The sequence below is a fragment of the Tiliqua scincoides genome, chromosome 7 (assembly GCF_035046505.1).
Source record: "Tiliqua scincoides isolate rTilSci1 chromosome 7, rTilSci1.hap2, whole genome shotgun sequence".
In the NCBI taxonomy this organism is placed as follows: Eukaryota; Metazoa; Chordata; class Lepidosauria; order Squamata; family Scincidae; genus Tiliqua; species Tiliqua scincoides.
In genome coordinates this window covers 61,452,945-61,480,279 of record NC_089827.1, presented here as the reverse complement: position 1 = coordinate 61,480,279, position 27,335 = coordinate 61,452,945, and the positions used below count along the sequence as shown (strand labels likewise).

Sequence of the window (27,335 nt, the reverse complement as noted above, 5' to 3'; positions counted from 1 at the left end):
AAATTGATGGAAACTCTGGGAGGCTGCCATGAATGAGGAGAAACAACAGGGTGAGATAAATGAACACCCTCCCCTCTCTCTTTTGTTTCTGAAATGCTAGGGCAAGGTAGACAAAGGAGATCTACAGGAGTGCAACTCTCCCTCCCAAGACACTGTTGGTTCATTCCTCACCCCACCACTGACTAACCCCAAGGCCAGCAGCCCTTACACTTATCATGTTCTATTTGTTTCAAAATTTTAGTATCTCCCATACCATGAACCATCTCTCATTCCTCTACCTCTCTGTGTACTCCAGTGGAAGAGATTCTTAACCACTACAGGCATGTCTCTAGTAAGTATATTAGTATGCAGTTTGCATCAAAATACCCACATCCCCTTGATCCACAACATTTGCGACTTAAAAGCACACCATGACCCTTAATTGCAGTCTGGTGCTACAAAGATGCAACATGCATTTGCAGCTCATTCATGGTTTACTTCAGGAATCTGCACTTACCCTTTTACTCCTTTCTTGGGGGGCTTGCTCTTGAACTGTCTTGTTTGCCTTTGCTTGAACTTGGGAGGCCCCTTTCGTGGTGTGGTAGGTCCAGTTGCTGCTGCTGCTTCTGTGGTGTTGAGTGTTGCTGCAGGGGCATTGTTATCCGTCATTCTTTAGCTGCTCTGAGGCACTGCTTGTTCAGAGTCTTCTCTCTGGAAGGCAAATTCAGCAGTTAATGAAATGGGGGGGGGGGAAGGTGATTCAGAGTTTTTTTGTAAGCAGCGTTGGGTCCCCTTGGGGTAAAAATGCCATAAATAAATAAAATAAATCTGGACAGCATTTCTAGTAGTTACTCCAGGGGAATTCTGTGCCTATGGAAAGGTGACCAGATACAGTCAAAGACAGGAATCCACTAACTTGAACAATTTTGCAGCAGAGGGAATTTTAGCAAGCGCAACTTTTCTCCTTTGCAGCTCAACAATATGTCAAGTGACATCTTCCAAAAGTCCTTCTTGGTTGACTGCTATCGCTATAGGAGTCCTGTCCTTGACTGAATCTTTTTATCCTATCCATGTATCTTGAACTCTCTCTGCTTGAAAACTCCCCAGGGCTTCAAGAAATTTTAAAACCCTAGTAAAATGTATTTATCTGAGCTCACTTAATGACTGGGATTAAGCAGGGATAGCAGTGGTAGTGGCCATCTTGTTTTACAATGATGGCTGCATGATGGGCAGAAAACTCTGATCAATCCTATGCATGTCTACTTGGAAGTCCTGTTGTGCTCAATGAGACTTACTCCCAGGAAAAGTGTGTATAGGATTGCAGCCTTAAAACAATTCTAGTAACCAGATGAAAAAAGTGGCTAAAGTCTATTACTGCTGTTTCCTTGGGCACATAACACTTGCAATGGACATAATGCTTTACACTCATCACCCTGCAAGAGTACTTTGAGGTCATTCATGATATTATTTCACTTCATACAGATGGGGAACTGAGACAGATTCATCCAAGACAACCCAGTGAGCCTATTGGACCTGGATCTCCAAATGCTGGACCAAAGCTGTAGTCTTCAGCCAAACCCTGTTGATCCCAGCCTAAAACATGGAATCAACTTCTCTTTTTTTCTGACTGTAAATATCTGCCTTCCTTCTCTTTACTGAGAGGCAATGTGACCACTAGATGCAGAAAGGGACAGACAGAGCTTCTGTATCTTAACAGTTGCTAGAAGAGGGAATTTTGGCAGGTGCAATTTGTATACCTGTTGAAATATCCTCTTCTACCTAGCTATGAACAGAGAAGGAGCTCTATCCACCTTCAGATCTGGTCATTCCTTCCAAACCCTGGTCTATCTCATGCTCTTAACAAATCCTTAACAAGAAGAAAATGGGGATATAAGTGGCATGGCTCTTCTTAGGCTCTGGTGCAAGTCAGCGGTGAAGTTGTAGCTCGCTTTAGGTTCTGGTGCACCTCATTTGTGGTGCCTATCTACTACCTAAAGACAAATGTGCATATTTTCTCTAAAAGGGCCTTCCTTTGGCTCAACTAGTGAATATGCTGCTTTGCCACCTGTGTGGGGTGTGTATGCACTCCAAAAGGAGCTCTCTTTGCTAGTTTTATCTCAAGTTGTCTCAGGTTTAGCCATTGAGTCAAGAGCCTTGACACTGGTTAGGACAAAGCTATATGCTGAAACAAAATGGTAATTATGTTCAAATTTCCTTTTTCATAGGAAAAAGGTGTTTACCCTAACCTTTCTGTTCCTCTTCACACATGTATGGTCACCTGCTTCACATTTCTGCCCCACATGGGCATTATGTAATTTCCCTTGTAGCTTTTGCCTTGATTGGTTCTCAGAGCACTCATGCTAAGAAAGGACAGAATTAGCCTTGTCTTCTCAGAGTAGGTGCTTAATCTCACACCATCACACTGTATTCTTGGTATAATCTCATAATATCTTCTTAAGCCTCTCTCCACAGTGGTGAGATCTTTTGTGTCTCTAACTTATACAAACACACATAGATATATAGTCAATTCTCACTATCTGATGGGGTTAGGTTCCTGGAAAACCCAGAGGATACAGAAACAGTGGTTACTGAATCATTGATCCTATGAGAAAAATATGGTTAGGTTCCTGTAGACCCTTTCCACTAGACACTATACTTTGTGACCCTGAATCTTTGAATTCTATGGGCTGGGTAATAGCGAGGGCAACTCAACATCTTGGTAAACTGCTTCTCTGCCATTGTTGAAATTGTAAACCACAGAGTGTTGAAACAGAGTAAACCACTTATTAATAAGCTGTGAAATCAACAGTTCAGTTAGCAGCTAAGATTGTTCTAAACTGCAGCCTTGGAGAGTTAAACACCACATCCAGTCACTTTACTTAAAATTCAGTCCAGTTAAGGATTTTGGAGAACTTGGAATGTTTGCTCCTAATAAAGGCATTACCAAATTGTGTGTTTGACGTGTGTCTCCCCCCCTCCCCATGCAGATTTTAAAACTACAAATCATCCGCTATGGATGACTTTTAGTGGATGATTTTATAGACGTTTAATGGATGATTTTAATGAGCGAGAAATGCTTCACTCGGAGATGTGTGTCTGTTAAGCCGCAACAATTTTAGTGGACATTTAATGAATGATCTTAATGATAGAGAAGTGCTACACATGGCAACTTGCATCTGTTAAGCTGCAAGCAACGTGGAGATTTGCATTTGATCAGCTGGGAGAGTAGCCACTTCTCATGATGGGCCTCTCAGAATAATCACGAAGAGACAGTGAGTGGGGCAATGTAACACTTTTATTCCCACAGATAAGTGAATCTGTGGGAATGGAGTGTGTGTATAACAACAATTGACTGTGTCTGGCTGCTTCTTCAATTTTCACAGAAGGAAATAATAGGCAGACACCATGTGAAAGGAACCTGCTTGTCCTCTAAAACATTTCTGAAATAGCGGTTAGCTCTTTCAGTCCAATAACAAGGTAGAACAATGTTTTGAAATCAGAACTGCTTCACAATTCCATTATCTTTTCCCTTTGTCATGTTAAGAATGACAAAGCTTGTTTCTAAGATGCCCAGACTACTACAGTAACCACATCTTTCAAGAGAAGCACTTTTTAAACATCTCATCAGCAACATTCTAACATTTCATCAATGTATGTTGTAATGATAAAGAAACAGGCCTTGGATTTTAGCTGCTCTTAGCGGCTGTTAGAAACAGGCCTGAGCAGCTCTTAGCTGCTCTTAGCAAGACTAAGCGCCCAGTTCTAACCAACTTTCCAGAACTGGCATAGCTGTGCCAGTATGTATACTGGCATAGCATGTGCTGCATCCTGCAGTTGGGGGGCAGTCACAGAGGCCTCCTCAAGGTAAGGCAATGCTTGTTCCCTCACCTCGGAATTGCATTACCCTTATGTCAGTGCTGGAAAGTGGGTTAGGATTGTGCCCAAAATGTGATAAGACTGTGGGCTGCACGGAAGCCCACGTGGGAGCCTGATTTAGATAAATGAGACTTACTTCTGAGGAGGCACACATAGAATTGTGCTCCAAAAAAGAGAATTTGCAAACAATTTAATTCATGTTTTCTAGAACCATAAACCACCAAGCCATATTAAGAGTTATGCTCTGCCAATAGATATAGTAGTCCTTCACTTGACTGCACTATATCATTGTGCCATTGTATCGTTGTATATTGACTGCACAGTTTCGTTGTACCTTGTACAATGACAATAAAGTTTTTATGTTTATGTTTATCTTATCTTCATTTATAGGTAGACGTGGGAGAAAATGGTGACAATGAAATAAAGACACTTAACACTGCTTTCTGCACTTTTCATTTTTGTAAAAAAAAAAAAGAAACCCCCAAAAATCTGCAAAAAACAAAAAATAAGCCATTTTATTTGGTTTTTATTTATTATTTAATTGGGAGGTGCATGGTTAATGACTGTGGCTGCATCTGCTGATGCTGTACCACCTATATCCCCCACCGAGTACATTTTTAAAGCAATTATCATTTAGAATTATAATGTACATTTTGAATAAAAACATATAACACTGCTTTTCTGCAGTTCTAAGCTTTGGAAAACACTGAAATCCACACATACCAGAAATCATTTTCTCCCACCTCTCACTATAGGAATTCCAACACCATATTTTTCAAAAACCATCTTGTATTTTTTTCAGTGACCTCTCGGGCATTTGTAACACTTTGACAGAGTGTTTGGGTTAGAGAAGAAGCATTACTTCCACTTTGCAGATCGGACATGTAGAAGAAGGAAACACAAAACAAAAAGAGAAACAAAACTGGTGGCAGAGCCAAGAATCAAATTTAACCTTTGATTTCCTAAATCCCATGGTAGGGTCAGAGTCTTTGCTAAAGCCAGTGGAGCTGTGCCAGTTTGCATTAGCACAAAGCTGACTCTAGTGCGTTTGCTAGACAAGGTAGTTTGCTCCTCCCTGGTCAAGTGTGTTATTTAAAGACATGACAAAGAATGGAAAAAGCCCTGTTCAAAGTTATTCTAAGGATTATTAGATTCCTTTATATTGGATTCCATTAACACAGGCTAGGACCAACTGAATGGCCAACTACATCTGTGATTATAAAGCTATAAGCCATAACCTGCAGTAGGACACCAACTATGAAATGAACAGTCATCTGGAATATTAGGGGACCAAGAACCAGCATGCAAATGTACAGTATTCAAACATCCAGAGAACACCCTGAGCAGCTATGATTTGATTTCATTAGAGCTGCGATTCTCACCTTTTTTCATCTAGGCACACTGCCAAGGCACCAAAATTGTCAAAGCACACCATAAGGTTTATGACAATTGGCAAGGCACACCATACTGTCACTGGGGGTCTCACATCCCCTTTTGGCCCTACTAATAAATGACCTTCCCCAAATTCCTGTGGCACACCTGTGGACCACTTGCGGCACACCAATGTGCCATGGCACAGTGGTTGAAAATGGTTGCATCAGAGAAATACAGTTTACTCCTGTGTGAATGAAACAGCAGGAGATTTTCAGTCACAAGGACTTAAACTCAAATCTAGAAAGGCGATGAGTAGGGGTGTTTGAAAACGGTGCTATTTTCCTTACTCAGAAGTAAGCCCACTGTGTTCATAAGACTTAGGCTGTAATCCTCTTTTACCTACCAGAAACAAACACCTCTAGCAATGAGTCACACAGCCACCCAACTGCATGACCATATCTTAGTTTATCCATCATGAAGATCACTTCACAGTCAGGATGTGATGATATTTAGACACAACTGGTCCTCCATTTCTACAAATATCTCTGGCTCCAGATAGGAAAAGGGTGCCACCTATGGGGGATTTGCAACACATTGATTCCATTTCACAACAAAGCCATTGTAGCTATCAAAGGGACACGATGCAGCCAAGATGAGCTCACTTTTGTACACAACTATTGTAAATGGTTTCTCACCTGGCACAAAGTTAAAAGAAAGGGAGAGAAACAGAACCCAGCGGTAATCAAGAATGATAGTTGTCACTGCTCTTCCACCACTCTGTCAAGATGCATCCTCCTTGTCTAGACAGGGGATAAGGCTCACAAAGGACTGCTTCTTGAATTGCTTTTGCTAGGAAACCAGTGACGAAAAAAACTGCTTTTTTCCTTCTAAAAGAGGCTAAAACGAACATTTCTTGGCTATCTTTCCCCATCAGAACTAGAAGCGTACCAATCTGTTCTCCTCCAATAATATCCTTTACTAGCTGCTCACAGGCTACTCTATGTAAAACTCACCAAGCAGGGTGAACACACAATATCTCCATCTCAATCCTTATCCTGAGATCCTCACCATCCATCACTGCACCGTAAAAGTGCCTAACCAATCTCCTGGTTCAGTTTAGACTGTTTGTTTGTCTTCCGATTCCCCTTCAGATTCTTTGGCCACTTACCTCCCAGTGGGTGCAGGGAAAAAGATATGACAGCAGCTAGTGTGCTCCCAATCTTGCCCAGTTAACTGAAAAACAGTCCTTGGGGTGGGGTAACCCAGCACAGGTGTTGGCAATGAAACAGTGCCCTATGACTTGAAAATTGCTGCGCAACTGATTGTCCTTTCCCTGCCTGCCTTCATTTCCCCCCCCTTCAACTTCAAATTCAATATTTTATAATTGGCTCTGACAGGATCCCTCTTTAGAACAGGAATTAATCTGTTGTGTAATGGCCTTGCTTACGTCATGGCTAATTTTACCTAGTGCAATCTGTTCACAGTAATGTTCTTATCTTGATGCTGTCAAATGACAACCCACCACCGGGTTAACTTCCAGGGTAATCCTCCCCCTCCGCCCTAGCAGTCGAGAGAGCTTGTGCACTAATGGCAATTAGCTTCTTCTTAATCCACTCCTTTCACAGGTCTAATCTCTGATCCTCCACGGAAAGAAAGGATAGCTGCTCAGGCTGATATTCTTTGCAGCAAGGCCAGACATGAAACTCCACATGGTCAGCTGTGATCCTTTGTGATGTATTGGCCTGGAAACATCCCATGAGCAGGATCGATGTTTGGGAGGAACATCTTGCTGAAGTCTGCCATGGAAAGGCGGGAATTATTATCCACTCCAGGCTGTTTTGTTAATAGCGCTCCAAAATCATCAGATACTGGGCCTGTATCTGCTGTGTGGTCTTCCACAAAAGGTAGCCTCGAAATCCAGTCTTCAGAAAAACGTTTCTCACATTCGCCTCGTGAGAGAGCACCAAAACAGTTGTACCATAATACTGTAATTTCTTTCCAGCAGATTTACACCTGGAAGCCTCTTAATTCAAATTCGGACATCATTCTGGATGCAGACCCACTCTTCCAGTCTGGCGGTTTTGCACTGATTTCCAACATTTAATATTTCCAGCTTCAACTTTTACCAATGACTAGCTCCTTTTCTCCTTCTCATGTTGAAAAAGAAACACTTTTACAAATGGAGACCCCCTTCAAAACATGAAATACTTAAAAAAACCCTAAACAGAACTATTTCCAGTGATCAGACTCCCTGCAATTTGTCAAAATCCTGCTTCAGTCCAAGTCTGGCATGAGTTTTCACGGAGGACTACTGCAGTCTGTTGTCACCCTTCCTTTATGCAAGCATCAACTCCCCATTGGGATTACCCTAAAAGACCACATAGACTCCTGTGCACACCCTTGAAATAATCAACAATCTGCTTCATTCCAACCACTCTGAGGAATTCTGCAAGCAATATTTTCCAACAACCCCAGCCCAGTCTCTAACCATATGAACTTCACCGTTGCCAACTTAGGGCCCAATCCTCTCCAATTTTCCAGTGCTGGTGCAACTGTGCTAATGGGCACAGTGTGCTAACTGTGCATACTGTGCATACTGTGCTAACTGTGCATAGTGTGGCAGCAGTCACAGAGGTCTCAATGTATGGGAACATTTGTTCCCCTTACCATGGGGCTGTATTGTAGTTGCACTGGGGCTGGAAAATTAGATAGGATTGGGCCCTCAGTAGACCAAAATGCCACCAAGAAAAGTGCTATGGAAGAAGTGACTGAAAAAGTGAAGAAAGCACGCCTGGACAGTCATCTAAATACAAAAGAGATACCATAAGTTTAAAAAACCAGCAACAATATCATTGTTGTATCATTTGTGTGATCATTAGGGTACTTTAAATTCTTCTGTCTAGCTAAAACAGAAAAGTAGATTATTCCCTGTGGGCTTCAATTAGATGCTATGAGCTTTTAATTTCAAATGTTAATTCCTAACAGTAGTTTCAAGTAGCATGACCCCCCATTCCCTCACATCTACCCCTCTCCTTCACCCTTGCTTGTAAGATTCAGAGCTTTTTAAAAAAACAAAAAACACAAACCTAACTTACAATGTTTGGAGCTCCTCTTGAAAACCATCAAGATACTTTCCACCTGCTTGATTGGAAAAATCTCTCAGAAAAACAATTCATCCTCCAGAAATACCCCAAGGTATATTAATCCCCTGAGTGACATCACCGTCTCATGGGACCAGTGACAAGATGCCCAGCCCCAGAGGAGGAGCAAACATTTTTCTGAGAGATCTGATCTCAGCTTGACTTTGAAGTGCATCTTGGGGTAGGTTTATATCACAAGCATTATGAGACAGACATTCACCTGAGAAGGGCACCTGGACTTCTGGCATGGGGTAACTTAACGGTTAATCTCCTGCTGTGCAGGAGCTGGGGTAAGCTGCTGGGGGTGGCTGCTTGTTCCTCATTAAAGCTATGCTCCTGCTAGAAGTCTGTTTGGTGTGTGCTCTGCATGTCACATGCAAGCTAGGCTCGGCTTACATTATTTAGCAACAAAACAACAGGACTGTAAAAGATTCTCCTTTCTGTCCAAATTCTGTCTCTGCAGAACTACTGAAATGCATGGAGTGGCCATCCAAAAAGAAGTAGCCTTTGCCGGACTGCCATTATAGTGTGGGTGAAGCTTCAGGTCTCTTACTGCCTGGAGCCTGGTGAAAATTCTGCTGTGGGCATTTAGCACCCTCTGCTCTGCCTGATCTAGGTGATTGTTGCATGTACTGCTATCCAGGAGGGAAGGGAGAGGGGAAAGGATTCAACAAAGGCACAGGGGCCCTACTTTGGTTTTTTGCTGGGTGACCTAGTGCAGCATCCAGTGTTTGCCTTCAAATCTGCTTAGGAGAGTGTACTCCACATACAGAACCACTAAGGAAAGGGTGCCCTGCATCAAATGTAAGCTGAGTACTGTGGTGCACCATGGGAAGGGGGATACTTTCAGCCCAGGGCAAGCCAGGCATCTTGGAAGCAGATATGTTGAAAGAAGGAATTTCTTCTTCAAGGCCACTTCTGTGACTGAGGAGGGACAAGACTGCTCTGTTTTACTAATCGTAAACCCCTGGTCACCCCTGTCCCATACCACACCAGTCCTCAGAATGGAAGCTAAACCAGACAGCCCAAACCTAAGGGGGAGGGAACATCACAGTCAGCCACTGCACTGTCTACAAAGAAGCCTGGGTTCCACTTCAGAGACAATCACCACCCACAGAGTTGATGGTTTTGCAGGGCTGAGTGTCATTACTGTAAAAAGAAGAGCTGTTTAGCAAAGGTCTATTGCAGTAAAGAGAGGGAGGGCAAGCCTCAGAGGAGCGCCAGCTACAGAACTCACCATTCAGGAAGCTCTCCAACCACAAGTAGCCCAGGAGAACTTGAGGAATATCCATTGTGAGGAAACCACAACCAGGTCCAATAATAGTTGCCATTACTATGAGGAAGAGGACTGTTCAATTGGGAGTGGCCACGAGGACCTCTGACACTGCCATAGACCATGGAACATTCCTTCAGTTCACTACGGCTGATCCCAGCATCCAGCTGGAGCCTTCAACAGATGTTCTTAGAACATACACAGCAGTGGCATAGCCAACAGGGACTGGGGGATCAATTGCCCCAGGTATTACGCCTTGGGGGAGTCAGAGGGTGCTGTTAGGAGGCCTTCTGAGGCCCAGGGAGGCCATGCTGGAGGGCCAAGGAGAGTCTGTGCTGGTTCAGGGTATCATTCTGTTGGTCTCTGCAGCCTCCAGAAGGTCTATGCAGCATTCAGAGACATTTTGGCACTTCCTGCTGCACTCTGTTGGCTTCCTGAGGGTCTCTGCTGGATTCTTCTGATGGTGAGTAGGCCTTTCTAAGGCCTGCTGGAGGTTTTAGAAAGGCACTTCTGGTTTTTGCCAAACCTACCACTCTCCTCTTTCCCACACTTCCTCTTCTGCTCTGTCCTCCTCTTCTTTTCCAATATAGAACATGGGAGGAGGAGTGGCTGGCACATCACCAAGCAAGGGGGACAGCACTTGGCATGCTGCCACAGGTGCCAGGCGGTCCCACTGGCCCTGATGACTGTTGGTTGTGTGATTATTTTCAGTGGTCTTGTGCCACTCTTCTTTCCCAGTATTGTGCAATGGATCTCCATTTCCTTGAAAAACAATTATAGGCAAGCATGACTTGCGATGAGTGTGCCTTTAACTACCCAATAAGGGCTAGCAATAAGCCTTTCAGCTTAACCAATGAGAAGTGAGCTTCACTTTTTAAAGCATGTATGCATAACTGAAGAAGCAGTAGATGTTCTTGTGTGGAGATGGATGTACTTTGAGGGATGGGGTTGCTGTCTGAGGAAGTGATGTGCACTGATGTGTTTTTATCAAACAATTTTTTTTCTCCAGGGTCAAGCTCAGTGAAAAACACTTGACCAATTTGCAACAGAAGCTGGCTATACACAAGCAATGCAAATTTCCTCACTCCTGGGACATCATGAGAGTACCTCCCCCCCATCCCTAGAGCTGTTTTTCAGGTTTTAGATCAAACTTTTCAAGCAATTTTTATATTGCTTTACAAAATAAGGGGCTGAGGGCCCAGTCCTAAAGGCAGTGTCGCCACCAGATGCAGCAGTGTCAAAGCAGCTACTGCTGCATCCTGCAGCACCCAGGCAACTGCCAGAGGTCTCCTTGGGGGAAAGGGGACTTTCTTCCCCCCTGGGGAAAGCTGCAAGTCCCGCAATGGGGCTTCTTAAGTCTGCACAAGCTGTTTAGCTGGTGCAGAATTGAGAGACTCCATGTTGGTTTGAAAGGTTGAAATGGAGTTCCGGATCCAGCAGAGCACAACTCCACCGGTCTGACCCCCTCCCGCCCCGCTTCCTCCCCCTGCCCCAGATCGCCTCCCTCCCGCCCTGACAAACCTTACTGCTGCCAGATCTCTTCCCTTGCTCTGGGTGGCATATAGCTGGTGCTGAGCTCAGCACCGATTGGCGCTGGGCCAGTGCCAGCACTGGCTCAGTGAAAAATGTTGCAGGCATGTCTTACAGCACATTTGCGACACCTAGCACCGGTGGTACAAGTATATTGCCAGGGCTGTTGAGCTCAGGATTGGGCTCTCAATGTACACGTTATTGAAGACATGTCTACATGCCACTTTAAAGAAAGCAGTCCCAATGAAGCAAAGGGAGTGGGGCAAAGAGGATACTGGAACCAGATTTGGAGATGCTAGTTGGTATCGATGTGTACTGCCTCTATAAGAAACAAGTGAAGAAGACTTCCAGAGAAGACGGGCCATGTTATTAAGATAGAGGACACTGTTTCCCTTTTGTAGCAGAGGTCTGCATGAGGCTGTAGGATCTAGTTGAGGCTGTAGGATCATCTCAGGGGGCTTATTTTGAAGATCTGATTGGAATGAAAGGCAAGCTTTAAAAGAAGCTTGTGGGCCAAGTGGCCCAGTACAGGGACAGTCCTCAAATAAATTGAACTTGTTATTTTGCCAATCTCAGTTTTTCTGCTCTAGGCCTTTCCTGTGAATTGTAAGCAACAAATTAGTTCTCAGGAGAAACCTGGTATATGCTGCTGGTGTTCTTAATATTTCCAATAGAAATATTCTCGCTGTGGTGCTAGAAAACAGCAGACAAACTCCATGAGATTATTCATGTTGCCTGGTAGTGTGTGTGATGAATGGAAGTGTGGGTCAGCTTGAAGAACTATACTGAGCCAGCAGGCTTGCAACAATCACCCCCTCCCACATGTCTGCCCACCCCCCCAAATGAAATCTGCATATTTCAGGCAGCTTTCTTCTGTCAATTGCTCCTTTCTATATGATAGTGACTCTTTCCTCTCTTTCATCTCTACTTCCCACATCCTTTACTGTTGGTTTCTCTTTCTTTGTCTTCTAACCATGCCCTGTCTTTACTCCCACTCTTGACTGCATTGCTAGGGACCAAACTAGACATTACGCTATCAGTGGCCTGGTTTGTCTGCTACTGGAAAGGGCAAGCAAGCATCTCCCCACCCCCACGCCATCCCGTAACTCACTTGGTGTCATGATGCCATGAATGTATTATGCTTCCCTATCCCTGCTCTACATCACTGTTTGCTGGCAAGGAAGCATGGTACATGGTGATATCACAGCATGAGTGTTGCAAGTGGCACTGCTGTGCTGTGCAAAGGCAGGAAGAACATGGTGCAAGGTTGCTGCTTTTGGCAATAACTGCCGCTTTACTGTAACACTGAAGCAGAGGAAATGGGGCTGAATAAAAGGTGAACTATGGCATGGTTAAAAATAAAATAAAATAATTTTCCCCGCTCTGCGGTTTTCCAGATTAAAATAGTTTCTGAAAGAGCAAATTGCCCTGCACTAGATAAAAAAGACAGATAAGTTATGGACACCTGTCTTTTTCTGCAGGGAAGCTATTTCAGTTGGGGAAATGGAACCAGGGAGAAAGGAATATACTGCCCCACTGCATCCCCTGGTGCTATGGCCCTGACTCATCACAGCCCTGTTGTCACTTTCAGTTTTGAAAATTTCTTTCTGAGATACAGGCAGTGATCTTTCGCATCTCAGAGCTCATCATTAGACTGCCTTGCTAATTCTCCCTTTGTAAAAAAAACAAAGGTTTCACCTCTCCCCTATTTATGCAGCCCCCCTGAAAATAAAGCTTCTTTTCCAGCTTGCTTTTCACTCTGATCAGATCTTCAAAATAAGTACTTAATTCTCCATATGGACATCAAAAGGATGAACTGCAGCTTGCATGGCAGTCTGCAGTACATGAATATTAGGACAGCTTACTGTCCTTTCTGTACTTTGCCGGGGTGTCCACCATTACAGAATTTTGGAAACATTCACCACTCAAAATGTAAATTTTCCTACCATGAAAAAAACCACACATTCCTATCCGTATCTCAAATTTGCATGTATTTGCAGTACATTATACATGTTACAACTTGCCTAGCCTGCCTCACAGGGTTGTTGTGAGGACAAAAGGAGGGCAGCAGCTGTGTACACCGCCCTGAGCTCTTTGGAGGAAGGGTAGTATAAAAATGTGAAAAATAAAATAAATAATAAACTCTGCAGCAGCTCTAACACATGCCCAGTGTCTCCAGGGAATCAGCTTTGCAAAGTCAACTACTTTTGTGCTTGTCTGTTTAATTGGGATTGCTGTGCTGCAATCCTAGACTGAAGAGTCTCACTCCAGAACTCTTCCCGGTGGAGCACTTGAGAAACAATAAAAGGCTTAACAACTGAAAAAGATGCATTGCTTCTTGTGTCTTTTGTCTTCATTTTTTAGGCTGCAAGCCAGTTTAGGCCTTACTTTGGTTTAGAGTCAGTGTGTTTCACACAAATAACAAATTCTGCATTTTTAAAATGGTGTGCAAGGTGCACATCGGCTTGGCTAATGTCTACCACAGGTTGTCCATGGTATTATGATTCATTTGCATTTTGGTCATCATAATGGATTTCTATGGACACTAAGCAGTTTTCTCTGCTGTCAAAAGGCACTGAAAGAGGCTGTGGGTGGACATGCACATCCTCTGTGGGCTTCAGAAGAGCCTCTGGAGGTGAGAGGAGCACAGCTCCCCTCATCTCCAGATGCTCCAGGTCAGCCTGCACCACAGGTTTGGGGACCCACAGATGAAGAAATTCGTGGGTACTGAACCTGTGGATAACACAGGCCGCCTGTAATTAGAAAAGAATTATTATTTATAGAGAAGATTTGTGGTTTGCTGCTTTTGCTGCCAGTTGCAGAGAGTCTGTTCTCCATCCTGTCTAGTGGTCCATGGGGCTGCTCGCTCAGCGAGACACTGGAAATGATCAAAAGCCATTTTTTTTCCTGAGACCTCACAGACCACTTCTCAGGGTCTCGCGGACCACCTGTGGTCCCCAGACCGTGCGTTGGGAACCAGTGGTCTAGCCTCTTCTAGAAGCATCTTTGTCTAGAAGCATCCCAGAGTCCTTGTCTCAGCTGTGGCTTAGCTTTTGGTTGGTAAGCACCGGTCAGCAGCACTCGCTCCAGCCCCATGTGTTTTTTTTTCTCACCTTTAGCTAGGGACAAGAGTTATGCGATTAGCTGGCCTGTGAACGGATTAATCAGGCATTACATCAACCCATCTTCTCAAAAGTGATTCGCTGTCACGAGCCAAGATCTGTTTCTTACTTAAGCAAGGCTCACTGACAGCAGCAGAGGTCTCAGGCTGCAAACCTATCCACACTTATCTGGGAGTAAGCACCATTGACTATCATGGGACTTACTTCTGAGTAGACATGCATAGGATTGGGCTCTCAGTTTCAGAAAGCTGCAGTCACCAGCTATGCGCAAGTGAAAGATGGAGCAGTTTGTGTTGTGTGGGTGACTTTCTCCTCTTTGCTAGACTACGTGATACGGAAGCCTGATAAGGAGTATACCGCAACTTATCTTCATTTATGAGTACATTTGCATTCTATCATTCCTTCAGTGAGGGTCAAGGTGGCATCTCTCCCACTCCCTGTCTCCCCCTGATTTTCATAATAACTGGAAGTTCACTCATTGGGCCAAATGGCTGCAAGAGGACTGAACCCATGACTCCTTGGTCATGGACAGAATCAATATTCCATTCATTACACCACATTAGCATGGGATTTCACACATTTTCACTCATGTGCTCTCATCGTATTCAGAAAAGCACAGACTGCTGGTGCAGGTAGTCACAGGTTTGCAATCTGCCCTATTTCGGAGCGGGCAGGTATTCTGCTCATGTTGAACCGGCTGTGGGTATTTTTTTATTTTCTTCACCTTTGGAATATGGTCTCTGCTCCCCGATCATGTGCTAAGTGTATCAGCACTGCATTCTGAACAGTAGGGAGTTGGAAAGAAGGCCAGAAACAAATTGACAAGGCTGCTGAGCTTGTTCCCACAAAAATTGTGAAAGATGGTTCCTGCAGTATGAATGGCAGACGTGTGCCCTGCCTATACGTGCCTGGGAACCATGCCTGGATGTTGGCTTCCTGACTTGTTTACAGCAGCTTTTAAGGATGGGCCAGTCATTTGTGCTTTAACAGTACTTTCAGTCCTGTGTCAAATGGCAGATGAGCATAGTTCAAAGTATACCTCAAGTATTTTTAGACACCAATAGGTAAATTGCCCGTTAAGCAAGACTTAATGTTTATTGTCAACATCTACAATGGCCAACCCTTCCATTTACAGAACAGAGAAGCAACATGGCAGCAACATTTGCTAAAACCATGAATATAAATGTAGGTTCTGAAATGGTTGCATAAGAAATTAATTTGCATTAGTAGCTTTCAGTGAGGGAGAAATGGCCTAATCCTTATTCTTACAGTTGGCATACAGGAAGCAACATTCTGGACAGCTAGCAACCACATATTGCTAAGTTCCTCTTCCTGAGAATGGCTTGAGCCTTGGAGAGCCTCAGAGAGTGTAATTATTATACACTGTCAATAGTACTTCTGTGTTTAAGTTAAGAAAGAGGTTTCTGAAATACAGCACAAATTAAATCTTAGTTGTTTTGAAATAGAACCAGGAACTAATATGACATTTCAAACATTGAGAGAGGGATGGGGAAAATGTTTAATTCTGAGATGGGTGTTGTGGTTTTTAGAAATAATAACAGGATTGAAAAAGATTATGCAACTAGTCAAGAAAGTCAAGGAAATTGTAGACCTGTTTTTCACAAATAGCAGTTGCCCCACCTTCCCATGCCCTTGGTTCACAGCACAGGGCAAATGGATTTTAAAACCAATGAGAATTTCAGAAATAGATTATAATAAGCCTGGGAGGAAAGAGGACCAGTTGTTCAAATGGGGGTGGGGTGGGGTGGTGGAATTGCACTCAGCCTGCTAAGCAATTGAATGTTAATCCTTTGTATCAAGGCAATTGTTTGTTACAAGCAAAGTGAAAACACAACTTTGCAGTGACACTGCAGTGCAGTAGTTTAGCTGAGGAATCAGTAATTAATATTTCTTTTGCAAAATGCTTCAGAGCTTTGAAAGGTCACTTATGTTGGTTTAGACAGAGTTCTGTGGGTGATGGGTGCTCTTTAAACAAGCCACGGCCACTCATTGCTTGCAGCGGCAGCCCCAGTGCACAAAATGGTGTGTCGCCTTTTGTGACACCTGTAATGGACCTTGAACTGTAAGAATGCTAGTTCTGGCAGCGCAAGGCCTCAGTAGGACTGGGGCCAGAAGCAAATTGCCATAGGGCCGGTTCAATGCTTGCATATCAATATCTTTTAAAAAAACTTGTTGCACATTATGGTCATCAGATGATGTCATGGGGAAGGAACTGGATAAATGCAAGACACTGAAGACTAGTATATTTTGTTTACTTGAAAGTAAATCCTTACAACAAAATAGTATGGCCTCAATCAACATGCTTAGGATGGGGCTGCACAACAACCCTGATCCCCTCCCAGCCAGGAAGACTATTCCATCACCTCTGTAGGCAGCTTCTTTCATTTTTTAGCTGCTACTTGAGTATCTGATCTCCCCCAGTTTTAGTATTTTTGAACATTGGAATACAATCTGCTTAACTTAGCTAGATCATGTCCATTATTAGGAAGCTTTTCCAAAAGTTCCCTCTAATAATAGTTTTCCTCTTTTCCTCTGAAGCTAAAGTCATTGCAAAAAGTATTATGAAAAGGCACACACAGGGCACACACAGGGCATCTCAAAAATTAATGTACACAAACCTTATAGTGTTGAATTTATTATGCTGTAACTCACACATATACTGTCACACATATGTGTAACTCACACATATACTGCATATAGTGTACACAGAAACAGTTAATTAATTAATTAAACCAGGTGCTCATAATATTCCCCATTGGTGTCTATACACTGCTGACGTGGTTGACTGAGGCAGGGCCTATGAGAGGAATTTTATCAGGGGGTAGAAAGTTTCTTCTGGGCCCATTCCCAAAGGGGGAAGGGGAGTACTGACAACCACAATAGTCTTTGGAGAACAGGTCTAGTAGGCTTCTTGATGCAGAGCCCAGGTCTACCTGATCATGCAGCATCGGCAGCTAGATAAAGAAATATGGAAAACCAAACACACCCCTAAGTCTCTCTAGGTATTGGCAACCTTCAGTCTCGAAAGACTATGGTATCGCGCTCTGAAAGGTGGTTCTGGCACAGCGTCTAGTGTGGCTGAAAAGGCCAATTCGGGAGTGACAATCCCTTCCACACCGGGAGCAAGCGCAGTCTGTCCCTGGTCTGTCTCCCTGGCTATGGGCCTTCCTTCTTTGCCTCTTAGCCTCAGACTGTTGGCTAAGTGTCTCTTCAAACTGGGAAAGGCCATGCTGCACAGCCTGCCTCCAAGCGGGCCGCTCAGAGGCCAGGGTTTCCCAAAATCTTTGAAATATAGAAAATCCATTGCAGATAATTAGAATCATTGTATTTAGGCTCATACTAGAATGGACCAAAATGAACTTCTGCAGCAGCTGTAGCCCCACAGCTGGATCCCTGAGCTTTTATACACTCCTTCATGGTTATGGGATCCACAAGCCAAAGAGCTACTGTAGCAAGTCAGTCTCCTCCCAGATTTGACTCTGTGTTCAGGTGGGTCATGGATGCATTCCTGAGCCTTAGCAGCAGTTAACACTGCATGCTTGTGGTTGTGCCTGAGCATCATGCACAGGCAGTGAGTTCAGGTGAGATAGGAAAATGTCAGATCCCAGGAACTTTCTGAGCCCCCTCCTTTGCTCCTGGGCCCCCTTTCTGACCCTGGGCCTGGGTACAAATTACCCCCTTTATCCCCCTCTCCTAGGCCCTGGACTGAGGGATCTGCCTATATCCAAAAGTGTATGTGCTGGGCTGGTTCCATACAATTACTCGGGTTGAGGGTATTTGAAGGACTGCCTCCTTCCATGCAATCCGACCAGTCCTCTCAGGCCATCAGAGGAGGCCCTTCTAACTCTGCCATCACCAGTGAAGGTGAGGGGGATGGTGACAAGAAAGAGGGCCTTCTCTGTGGTGGCTCCCCATTTGTGGAACTCCCTCCCTCTGGAACTAAGCTCCCTCTTTAGAGTCCTTTTGGTGGGGGCTTGAGACCTATTCATTTAAGGAAACCTTTTTAAGCTGACACTAGGGGGCATGACATTTTTTTTAACGTATTTTAATTTCAGGATGTATGTATGTATGTATTAGAGTTCATTAAAATGTGCGTACATTTTTTGAGGCACCTTCTATCTATCTATCTATCTATCTATCTATCTATCTATCTATCTATCTATCTATCTATCTATCTATCTATCTATCTAGTGTACGTACATTTTTTGAGGCACCTTGTGTGTGTGTGTCTTTCTCTCATGTATTTCCCTCCAAAAATACACACACACAGAGCTTCTGTGCAGAAATCAGAACGCTTTCTGGCGCAAGGCCAAACAGGAAGCAGTAAGTTCTAGTATCAATCAATCAATCAATCAGAGAATATAGTGCATTTTCCATCCCCAAATAGCTGATGTGGGTGAGTTGCAATGCTCAGTGCAGGAATTCAGGGACAGGATGTGCACAGGAAAAAGAGGCGACGTGCAAAGATAAAAGAAACATTGGAGACCCCTTTCCAGTGAAGAGAGACCTGTACTCTGGATTCGATGATGACTCACTGCAAATAGTACCCCTTCTCAGGAACCTTTTGCTGAGCACCATCCATAGGACATCCGAGAAAGAGAGAGACGCCTCAGCATCAGTGCGTGTGTCTGATTCTGGACACCTGGGTGAGCATCGCTGTGCCGAGGCAGCCGGGAAGTGGTGCTTCAGTGGGTGACTTGTGCCCCTGTGCGGGGACCCACCGAAGGCAACGTCCGCGCAAGCATCGTTTGTGCGCAAGGATGCTCCTTGCGCGGAGGAGGTCGGCTCTGCACGGCAGCAGCCGGAGGCTTCCTCCGAGTCGGATCTTTTGATGAGTATTTAGTTTCCACCCACTTCCTTCCTGCTTCGCACTGCCAGGGCGAGAGGAGCGAGCAGAGGGGAGCCTGGACAGAGGCGCCCGCCACCAGTGAGTACGCGCTCCGCGGGATCGGGTGGGATCCCAGCCCCCGACCTGCTCCTGGAGAGGAGAGGAGAGGGGAGGGCGGTGAATGCGCCCCGCGGGCTGGCAACCAGGCAGTGCGCTGGGCTGGACCAGAAGGGGGAGGGCGCTCTGCAGTGGCTTCGCTTCCAGGAGGGGTGGGGCACCCCATGCATGTGCTGGAAGATGTGGGTGGGAGGGGGAGAGACGGAGCTTTTGCTCCAGGGACGTGCCCTGACATGGGTTTCACCCCCTGCCCTGGAGCATGAAGAGTGCTCTGGAGCATGAAGAGTGCGCTGGAGCATGAAGAGTGCACCCATTTTTCTATTTCTCAATGGAAAATTCCATTCCATGGCCTGTGCCAGATCTTGATGCTCATGCTGCACATCAACTCCGGAGGCCTCTTTGTTTATTGCATTATTTTTAGTTTGGGATGGCTGCCCAGTTCAGGAGCCAGACCCTACTTTGGCCACAGCACTGGTCCCAGTGCTGACTGTCATGGGTTCGGTTTTCTCTTCTGCCACAAGCCGCAAGCAGTTGCACCAGAGAGGATAAGGGTGCAATGTGACTGGCTCGGCTTGGGGGTTCGGTCACACAGCCCAGGGGCGCATGTGATGCTTTGGGACCTGCTGATCCCTGCCATGTCACAGGGAATGGCGCGTAGGACAAGTGTGTGGGGTCCCGCAGTCAACATGGCTGATCCACTGACCTTGTGAGATCTTGGACAGGCCATTCAGACAGTACACTCCTGAAAAATGGTGCTTGTCTTTCTTCAGGGTATTATAACTGCAATTTAATCCTTTATTTAGTGCCATCAATTTGCATGGCACTTTACAGAGCATAAAAAGTCAGGCTCAGGCCCCTGTCCCAGTGGGCTTACAATGAAAAATGTAAAATTACAATGTAAAATTCAGCACACGGGAAACAACTGAGAAAGGAGATAGAAACAGAAGCCAAAACAGGAAAAACATATTTGTTACACTTCTATGTACTTAGGCGTGGTACAGCAGAGCATACGACTGAGCAGTGATGTAGCACATAGCAGGGCATACAGGAAATGTTGGAACATCAAACTTAGAAAGCCCCACATTTGGATATACGGGCTTAAAGATCAGCTGCATGCATATTGTTGTGTTGGGTGGCCTTCTCTCAGTGTAAAAGGGGTTCTCAGTCTTGCTAGGCTGTGCAACATTTGAAAATAATGCAAGAGTGTAACACAACCCCAAGGGGAAGCATGTGCACCTACTCCCCATGGTGGTCTTGGCTCTAGGGTCCCAAATTCCCCTTTCTACTGTTCTTTCTAGGGCTGAATTGCCCCAGCCATAAAACCTAAACCAGTCCCAAATGCTTCATTTGTATCACTCTTTTACCCACTACACAAACGAAGCTCATTTCTCACAGTCCTTCTCATGGTTTGTCCTGCTCTTGCTGGGATTTCCTGCTCCTAAACTCTACCTCTTGAGCTGCAGAAGGTCTGCCCTTGAAGTGGAAGGCTGCTCGGCTTGCCTGCTACATGATAGTGACATGATCCCCCAGAGGCCACTGTAAACTAAGGTAGTTTTTGATGATCCTACAAAAACCTTCTTTTCCAAGTGACTTTAGTAAGCCTGGGGCAATCACAAGGCCTTTAAAACTGAAGCTACTTTATGACCCACCTGCTGCAAAAATTGGTTTGGGCCTGTTCCACCTGATCTTTACTTATCTTTTGTGGACTCACTAACCTTCATGGACTACCCCTGTTTCAAAAAAGGGAAATATACTGCTTGGTACCTGAAAACCACCCTTGGGCAATTGAGTCATGTGAATAGGTTGCAGGCTCAAGATTCTTTTGTTAGTATTTTTAACCTCTTATTGCAGTCATTGCAGTCTCTTATTGCAGAATCATGAAAGCAGAAAGGTAAATATTCTTCCTCTTTTAAGAGCTAGGGCTACTGTGCCTTTAACAACTGAATGAGAGGCAGAAGTCCAGCAGGGAAAGCCTCATCACTGCCTCTGCATGCAAGGAAAGGTTCACCTACTGAACTTCCATTTCTTATGGAGTTGACAAAGACACAGAAGTCCTTACAGAAAAAAGCAGCAACTTGGCCACCCTATTTAAACCCCTTGGGGCCACCCTTTGGGTCTGGGTGAATTTTGATCTGTGCATTAGCTATAGCATGTGTAGAACTAGCAGTGTAGTGGTAAATATTGAGGTGCAAGAACTTGTCATGATGCCCCCCTCCATAACCAGCCCCCACTATGATTCTACAAGAAAAAAATTCAACTTTCAATTTCTTCATTAAAGTGTATTCTTTTCCTGCTAGGTATTTTTCCTTTAAAGTAAGTATAAGAACGTTTTAGCTAATTTTATCCAAACTCTTGAAGTGAGTTGCAGCCAGTAGTATAGCTAGAGGGGGTGCAAAGCACTCAGTCTTGCAAGGGGCCTCCTTGTGGCATGCAGGTGAACCCTCCCCTTCAGAGCCATTCCAAGTAGGGGGGAGCAAAACAAAGGCATACACATGACTGGCTCTGAAGGGGAGGGGCCACTTTCATGCCACAAGGAGGTCCCCTGCATGTCTTAGTGCTTTGCACCCCCTCTAGCTATGCCACTGATTGCAGGAATTTTAAAACAAATGCATACAAATTGAAAAATGGGAAGAAAACCCTCCAAATAAATATAAAAGGTATTTGAGAGCCACCTTGTACATGTTTTCTCCAAAGTAAGGCCCACTGTGTGTATAAGGATTTACCCCCAAGTAATTTTGCACAGGATTTTAGCCCTAATGTAAGGCTGAGCTACATATTGTCTCTCAGGTACAATGGCCTAGACATGAACATATGCCCCTAGGCAACATTCTCAGTTTGCCTCCTGTGGAACCTGATGCATCTTCTTGGCTTAAGGACTTGGGGGGGGGGGAAGCTCCAAGGGCATTAACTAAGCACTCATGCTAATTATGTTGCAGGTCTTGCAGTAAAAGAAGCCCTGGAGTTCCACTCTCCCTCAGTAGTGTAGCTAGAGGGGGTGCAAAGCACTAAGTTTTGCACAGTGCCACTTCGCAGTGTGCAAGCAGCCCCTCCCCACTCTAGCAGCCCAGAATGGACAGTTGACCAGACACACTGTGCTGCCAGCAGGGGCCTCACACACCCAATAACCCCACTAATAAATTATCCTCCCCTAACTCCTGTGGCACACCTGCAGACCATTCACGGCACACCAATGTGCCATGACACAATGGTTGAAAATGGCTGCGATAGATAGAACAAGTACAAGGCAGCTTGCTGCATAATTGTTATACAGAGCAACTTATTCATCAAAGAGAAAAAATAATGAGAACTTCTATCCATTTTGCACTGTCACAGTGTTCTCTTTTAATGCGTGGAGATCTTACTTAGTTGGAAGAAAATGTCCTCTTTCCTATTTGTCGGGAAATGCCTGTCAGTAATTGCAGCTTTTAAAAAGCTCATTGAAGTGTTTTCTTTCTAGCCACAGTTCAGGGGGTTTAGGGCTTTGTTTCTTTGTTGGGAACACTGAAGAACTGGGGTACAATGGCAGCCATTTGAAGTCTAGGGTGTGAACAAAGGAGAGCCACAGGAGGAGGGCACAGATTCAGAGGCACTGGAGGAATGGGCGAGGCATGCAGAGGCATTGGCAAGAGAGAAAAATCTTTTTGGGGTCTAAAGAAATATTCTGTGTTAAAAAAAGGCAAGTTTGCATACTGGGTGAACCCTACACGTAGAACCTTTCTGGGCTGGTATGAAGTATGTGCTTTGTGATTGGAGCAAGGAGCTTTTGCAAGCCATCATGGGGGACAGGAGAGTCTCCGAATATGTGCATCCAGATATATGGATGTGGGAATTACTGTATCGTTCTGTCTTTTAAAGCACTCTTTTGCAGTGGAGCCCAAAGGCTCCTCTTAACTCTCTTGAGCTGTGTTTCTCAACCAGTGGTACTAGTACCACCAGTGGTACTTGAGGTGGTGTCCGGTGGTACCTGAGGGACCCTCAGACCCCCACTGCCTGGCAGCAAGGCCAGCAATGCAATGCAACAAGAAGCAGTAGGAGGCTGAGCTCAGCGGGCAGAGCTCCGGCACGCGCTTTTCGCATGCTCAAAAAAGCCACCCTGTTTGCCCTGAGCCTCTTACCAGGTTTGTCATGTTGCATCTGGCCTCCTAATCCGTAAGTAACTGGTGATGATGATGTTGTCATCGGTTACTTCTGGTGGTACTTCCAATAGGTGGACCATGCAAAGTGGTACAGTGGGGGATAAACATTGAAAAACACTGCTGTAGAGACTTTGAGATTATGACAGTTTTTCTCAGTCTGTCCCTCTTTCAAATCTGCTGTGATGCTCACCTGGCCTGTGGAAGCTATGCTGTATCTGTCCTCTTTCCCCTCCTTGCAAGGAAGGTGTTTCAATTTCCAGAGATGTATTGGTGCAGCCCAAAGTGATGTCGGCAGCAGAGAGATTTCTCCCACGCCATTCCTGTCCCGAAGGAAGCAGTTCATCTTTTCCCCAGTACTTCTGGCTGAGGTAAAGCGCCATGCAGCAGGCACAGCCTTAGTTTTCTTAGAGAGAGAGAGAGAGAGAGTACAGCTAAGACTAGGTCAATTTGAGGCCTCATTGCTGTGAAGAATATGCAACTGCAAGGTGAGGCTTGGTGTTTGCCTTCCATTTGTATTTTAATGGAACACAAGTACCAAGTGCCTCACCTCCATGGAGCTTAGCGCAGTGTTTTAGTCTAGTCTAGCACAGTTGGAATCCTGTGAGGTACATTAGGCTGAGGGACAGTGAGTTGCTTCCAGTCCTTTTAGGGCCAAAGTACATGGTAGGACCCATGTACTAACCCATTTAGCAGCCAAATAAGCCTGTCTTATCCTACCATGTTGATATGTTGGCTACCAGAGCCTCTTGAGACTGAAGGTTGCCAACATATCAACATGGTAGGATAAGACAGGCTTATTTGGCTGCTAAATGGGAACTGTGAGCATGGGGTGATCTAGATTTGGATTGTAGTGTTTATGGGGTAGGGGGCTTTAGCCCTTTGCCCCTTCCAAGGTCCAGATACCAACCTGCTCTTTGCTATGGAGGAAAGCTCCCCTGTTCCTTTTGGCTTCTTGCAAAGGCTCCTTGCTCCAGTCTCAGAGCACATGCTTAAAGTCATGTGTGTTTTGGTCCTTACTGATCTTAATAGCTGAGCAGGTTTTTGAATCTTGCTCTCCCATGCTGCAATCCCACATTCTAGGCGCTGCACCATGTTTTCTTCCCTTCTCTTCGGTGCATTAGTGTGATGCCCTCATGACATGCATTGCGGTGGAACTACTTACAACTTTAATGTTAGCTCCTCCTTCTCTTGCCTCAAGTCCTGCTCATTAAGGCTGCAATCCTATAAGCACTTATCTGAAAGAACGCCTCATTGAACTTAGTGGAACTTACTTGTCAGTAGCCATACATAGGGTTGTGCTATAAATGTGATATGCTGAGGTTGTGTGTGGCTGTTTCCAGAGGAGGAGGTGGTGCTGACCCTAGCTAGGGTGATTTGATCTGTCACTAAGGAGTCCTGTAGTTCCTTTATTTCTTTACAGAGGGCCAATGATTTCTCACTGCTTGTGAATAGCATTGAAGGTTGTCTTGTGTGTATGCGCACATGCTGGAATGCCTCCTTCTGCATTCTTGCTCCCTTCCTCTTTTCATTCTGTATGAAGGTGGCCAAACTGTCTTTATAGCTAAAGGTAATGATTGGTTTAACAGCACTGCAATTCCCCTTCCCAAGGAAATCTTGGGAACTGTAGTTCTGTGTAGCCACCTAGTATGAGTTTCTCAAAGAAAGTTCTTAACATCTTTTCTTCAGTTCTTTAGGGGAAAGCATGACAGTTAAACTGGAACTAAACTGATATACATTTATAGTATAGCTAGAACTATAGATAGAAGTAATTCTTTGTTCTGTGCCATTTGGAGTCTTCCATGGGCCTGAAACTGACTCCCTAGGGCAGCAGTTTTAAATGGTGTGCACATTGGTGTGCTGCAAATGGTGCATAGGTGTGCTGTGTGAGTTTGGGGGAGGGTAATTTATTATTATTATTATTATTAATAATAATAATAATAATAATAATAATAATAATAGTAGTATTTATATACCGCTTTTCAACTAAAAGTTCACAAAGCGGTTTGCAGAGAAAATCAAACAAACAACTAATGGCTCCCTGTCCCAAAAGGACTCACAATCTGAAAAGATGCAAAAAGAACACCAGCAGACAGCCACTAGAAAAGACCCTGCTGGGGTGAGGTGGGCCAGTTACTCTCCCCCTGCTGAGCCTCTCCTGCCACCAGCGGCGCAGTGTGCCTTCTATTGTCAAAAAACTGATCGTGTGCCCTGAACATGTTAGCACCTTATTAAGGTGCCAGGAGATGAAAAAGGTTGAAAATTGCAGCTCTAGGGGGATGCTTTTTGCTGTGTTCAGCTACATTCCTCCCAACATTGAGGCATTGTCTTTTATTGCCATGCTATTAATAGTCTTACATCTTTCACTTTAAAAGTGATTTCCAGTCCATTATTTGTGTTTGCACTTCAAGCCTCTTAAGGTCAACTTTGTGCTGGTTTGCTCATGGTTTGTGCTGCTTGCCCAGTAAGCTGTAGAGCTGACCTACAAGGAGGGAGTAGGGAGTAGAAGATGTAGTAGAAGATGTAGTAGTAGAAGAAGAGGTAGTAGAAGATGCAGTTGGTAATGGTAAATGTGATCAATCTGATCTTGGTTCTGGGTTCTAGGTGAATTTAACCCAGAACTGAGATTGAGAAACATGATTTTGCTAATCACATTGTTTACTTTCTTGATCATTTACTGAGAACACAGGACAGTTGGCCAAGGATGGAGAATTAAGACAATGAACGAATAATTTGCTGATGCTCATTCCCAAAGCTGATGACAAAGTATGGATTTTAACCTGGATCCTCATGATTCATGTCCAGTACCCCCTGCTCTATTTCACAAGCTGCACATGTACAGCTCCTTTCTCCTGTCTATGTGCCAACAAACATATTTCATAGATGAACATACAAGCTGCCTTCTATTGAGGCAAACCTTTGGCCCATCAAGCTCAGTACAGTCTGCCTAGGACTGGCAGTAGCTGGATAGGGATTTTGACTGGGGTCTTTTTCAGCCCTGTCTGGGGATGCCAGGTGCTGAACATATCCCCTGCCCCATTTTCAGGAACCAAACAAATGCAAATAGGAGTTTTGAAAAAGCAGCAGCCATTTCAGAACTCTAGAAGGAATTAATCAAAGCTGGTTAGAATACTGGTGTTTTCCAAGGATAATCTGAGCACACACCACCACTCAGAGGTGGAGTGATATTTCCACTTAAGGGAATGCCTGTGTGAATAGACAGGTGGAAGTTTTGTTACGGGAAGCTCTGGGGAGATCCATCTGTTCCCCCACAGGCTTCAAATAGAGTCATATATTTGTGTAGGTGCTGGAGCTGGAATTCTAACCTCCATTTAAGCCTTCCCCAGCAGCCTTTTTTTCAGGAGTCTCTACATGGTCTCAGGATTGGGTTGGAGGACTGGGCTCTTCCCCCCCACCCTGGAACCTGGGGTGACTGTCTCCAAGCTCCAAATTGGGGATTCTTGATTGTCTTTGAGTGTGTGTGTGTGTGTGTTTGGGGGGGGAGGAGAGTAGTTAGATACAGATGGCTGTTCTTGGACAATTGCAAGCAGTACTGTAACCTCCCTGGGGAGGGAAGATAATCCTGCATGCCCCTGCGACCATTCTTGCAAGAGGCTGTGGTCCCCATCTCCCTTCTTATATCTTTGCATTATACTTTTATAAATAGAAGCGGGGTGGTTGAGGGAGCTCAGCAAACAAGCAGTCCTGGAGTTGTCAGCATCCATGAATCAGACAGGACTGTGATCAATGGCTTCTCAGAGACAGACACAAAGAAGTAAACCGGCTAGTAAAAGAAGTGCTTCTAGAGTGAGTGCTCCTGTGCATCTTTGTGTTCTTGCTTTCCCTTTGTACATAATTCTCTCCCTATGTGCCCCTCTGCATGTCTCTGTGTTTAACTCTCCCCTCTTTTAATTTCTTTTGCTGGGCTCTTGCAGATATTTC

The 27,335-nt window shown here is 44.7% G+C and overlaps 2 protein-coding genes across 6 annotated transcripts in view; one reads left to right on the top strand and one right to left on the bottom strand.

The window, feature by feature from the left end:
• The window catches only part of PDE6H (phosphodiesterase 6H), a 21,252-nt gene extending 1,947 nt beyond the window's left edge, over positions 1-19,305 (bottom strand). Inside the window, exons 1-2 of one of the 4 annotated variants that reach the window (XM_066633873.1) lie at positions 18,823-19,305; positions 497-690 (exon numbers count right to left, since the gene is read on the bottom strand). In XM_066633873.1, coding sequence (XP_066489970.1) covers positions 497-648 — 152 coding nt within the window. In that variant the 5' untranslated portion in view covers positions 649-690; positions 18,823-19,305. Of the gene's footprint in view, positions 1-496; positions 691-6,242; positions 6,334-6,397; positions 6,580-18,822 lie in introns of those variants that run through there. The other 3 variants (XM_066633872.1, XM_066633870.1, XM_066633874.1) reach the window with 3 other exon arrangements.
• ARHGDIB (Rho GDP dissociation inhibitor beta) overlaps positions 18,976-27,335 on the top strand; it is a 20,810-nt gene continuing 12,450 nt past the window's right edge. The window contains exon 1 of one of the 2 annotated variants that reach the window (XM_066633867.1): positions 18,976-19,242. The gene's annotated coding sequence lies outside the window, so the exon portion shown is untranslated. The remainder of the gene's footprint in view (positions 19,243-27,335) is intronic. The other variant, XM_066633866.1, reaches the window with a different exon arrangement.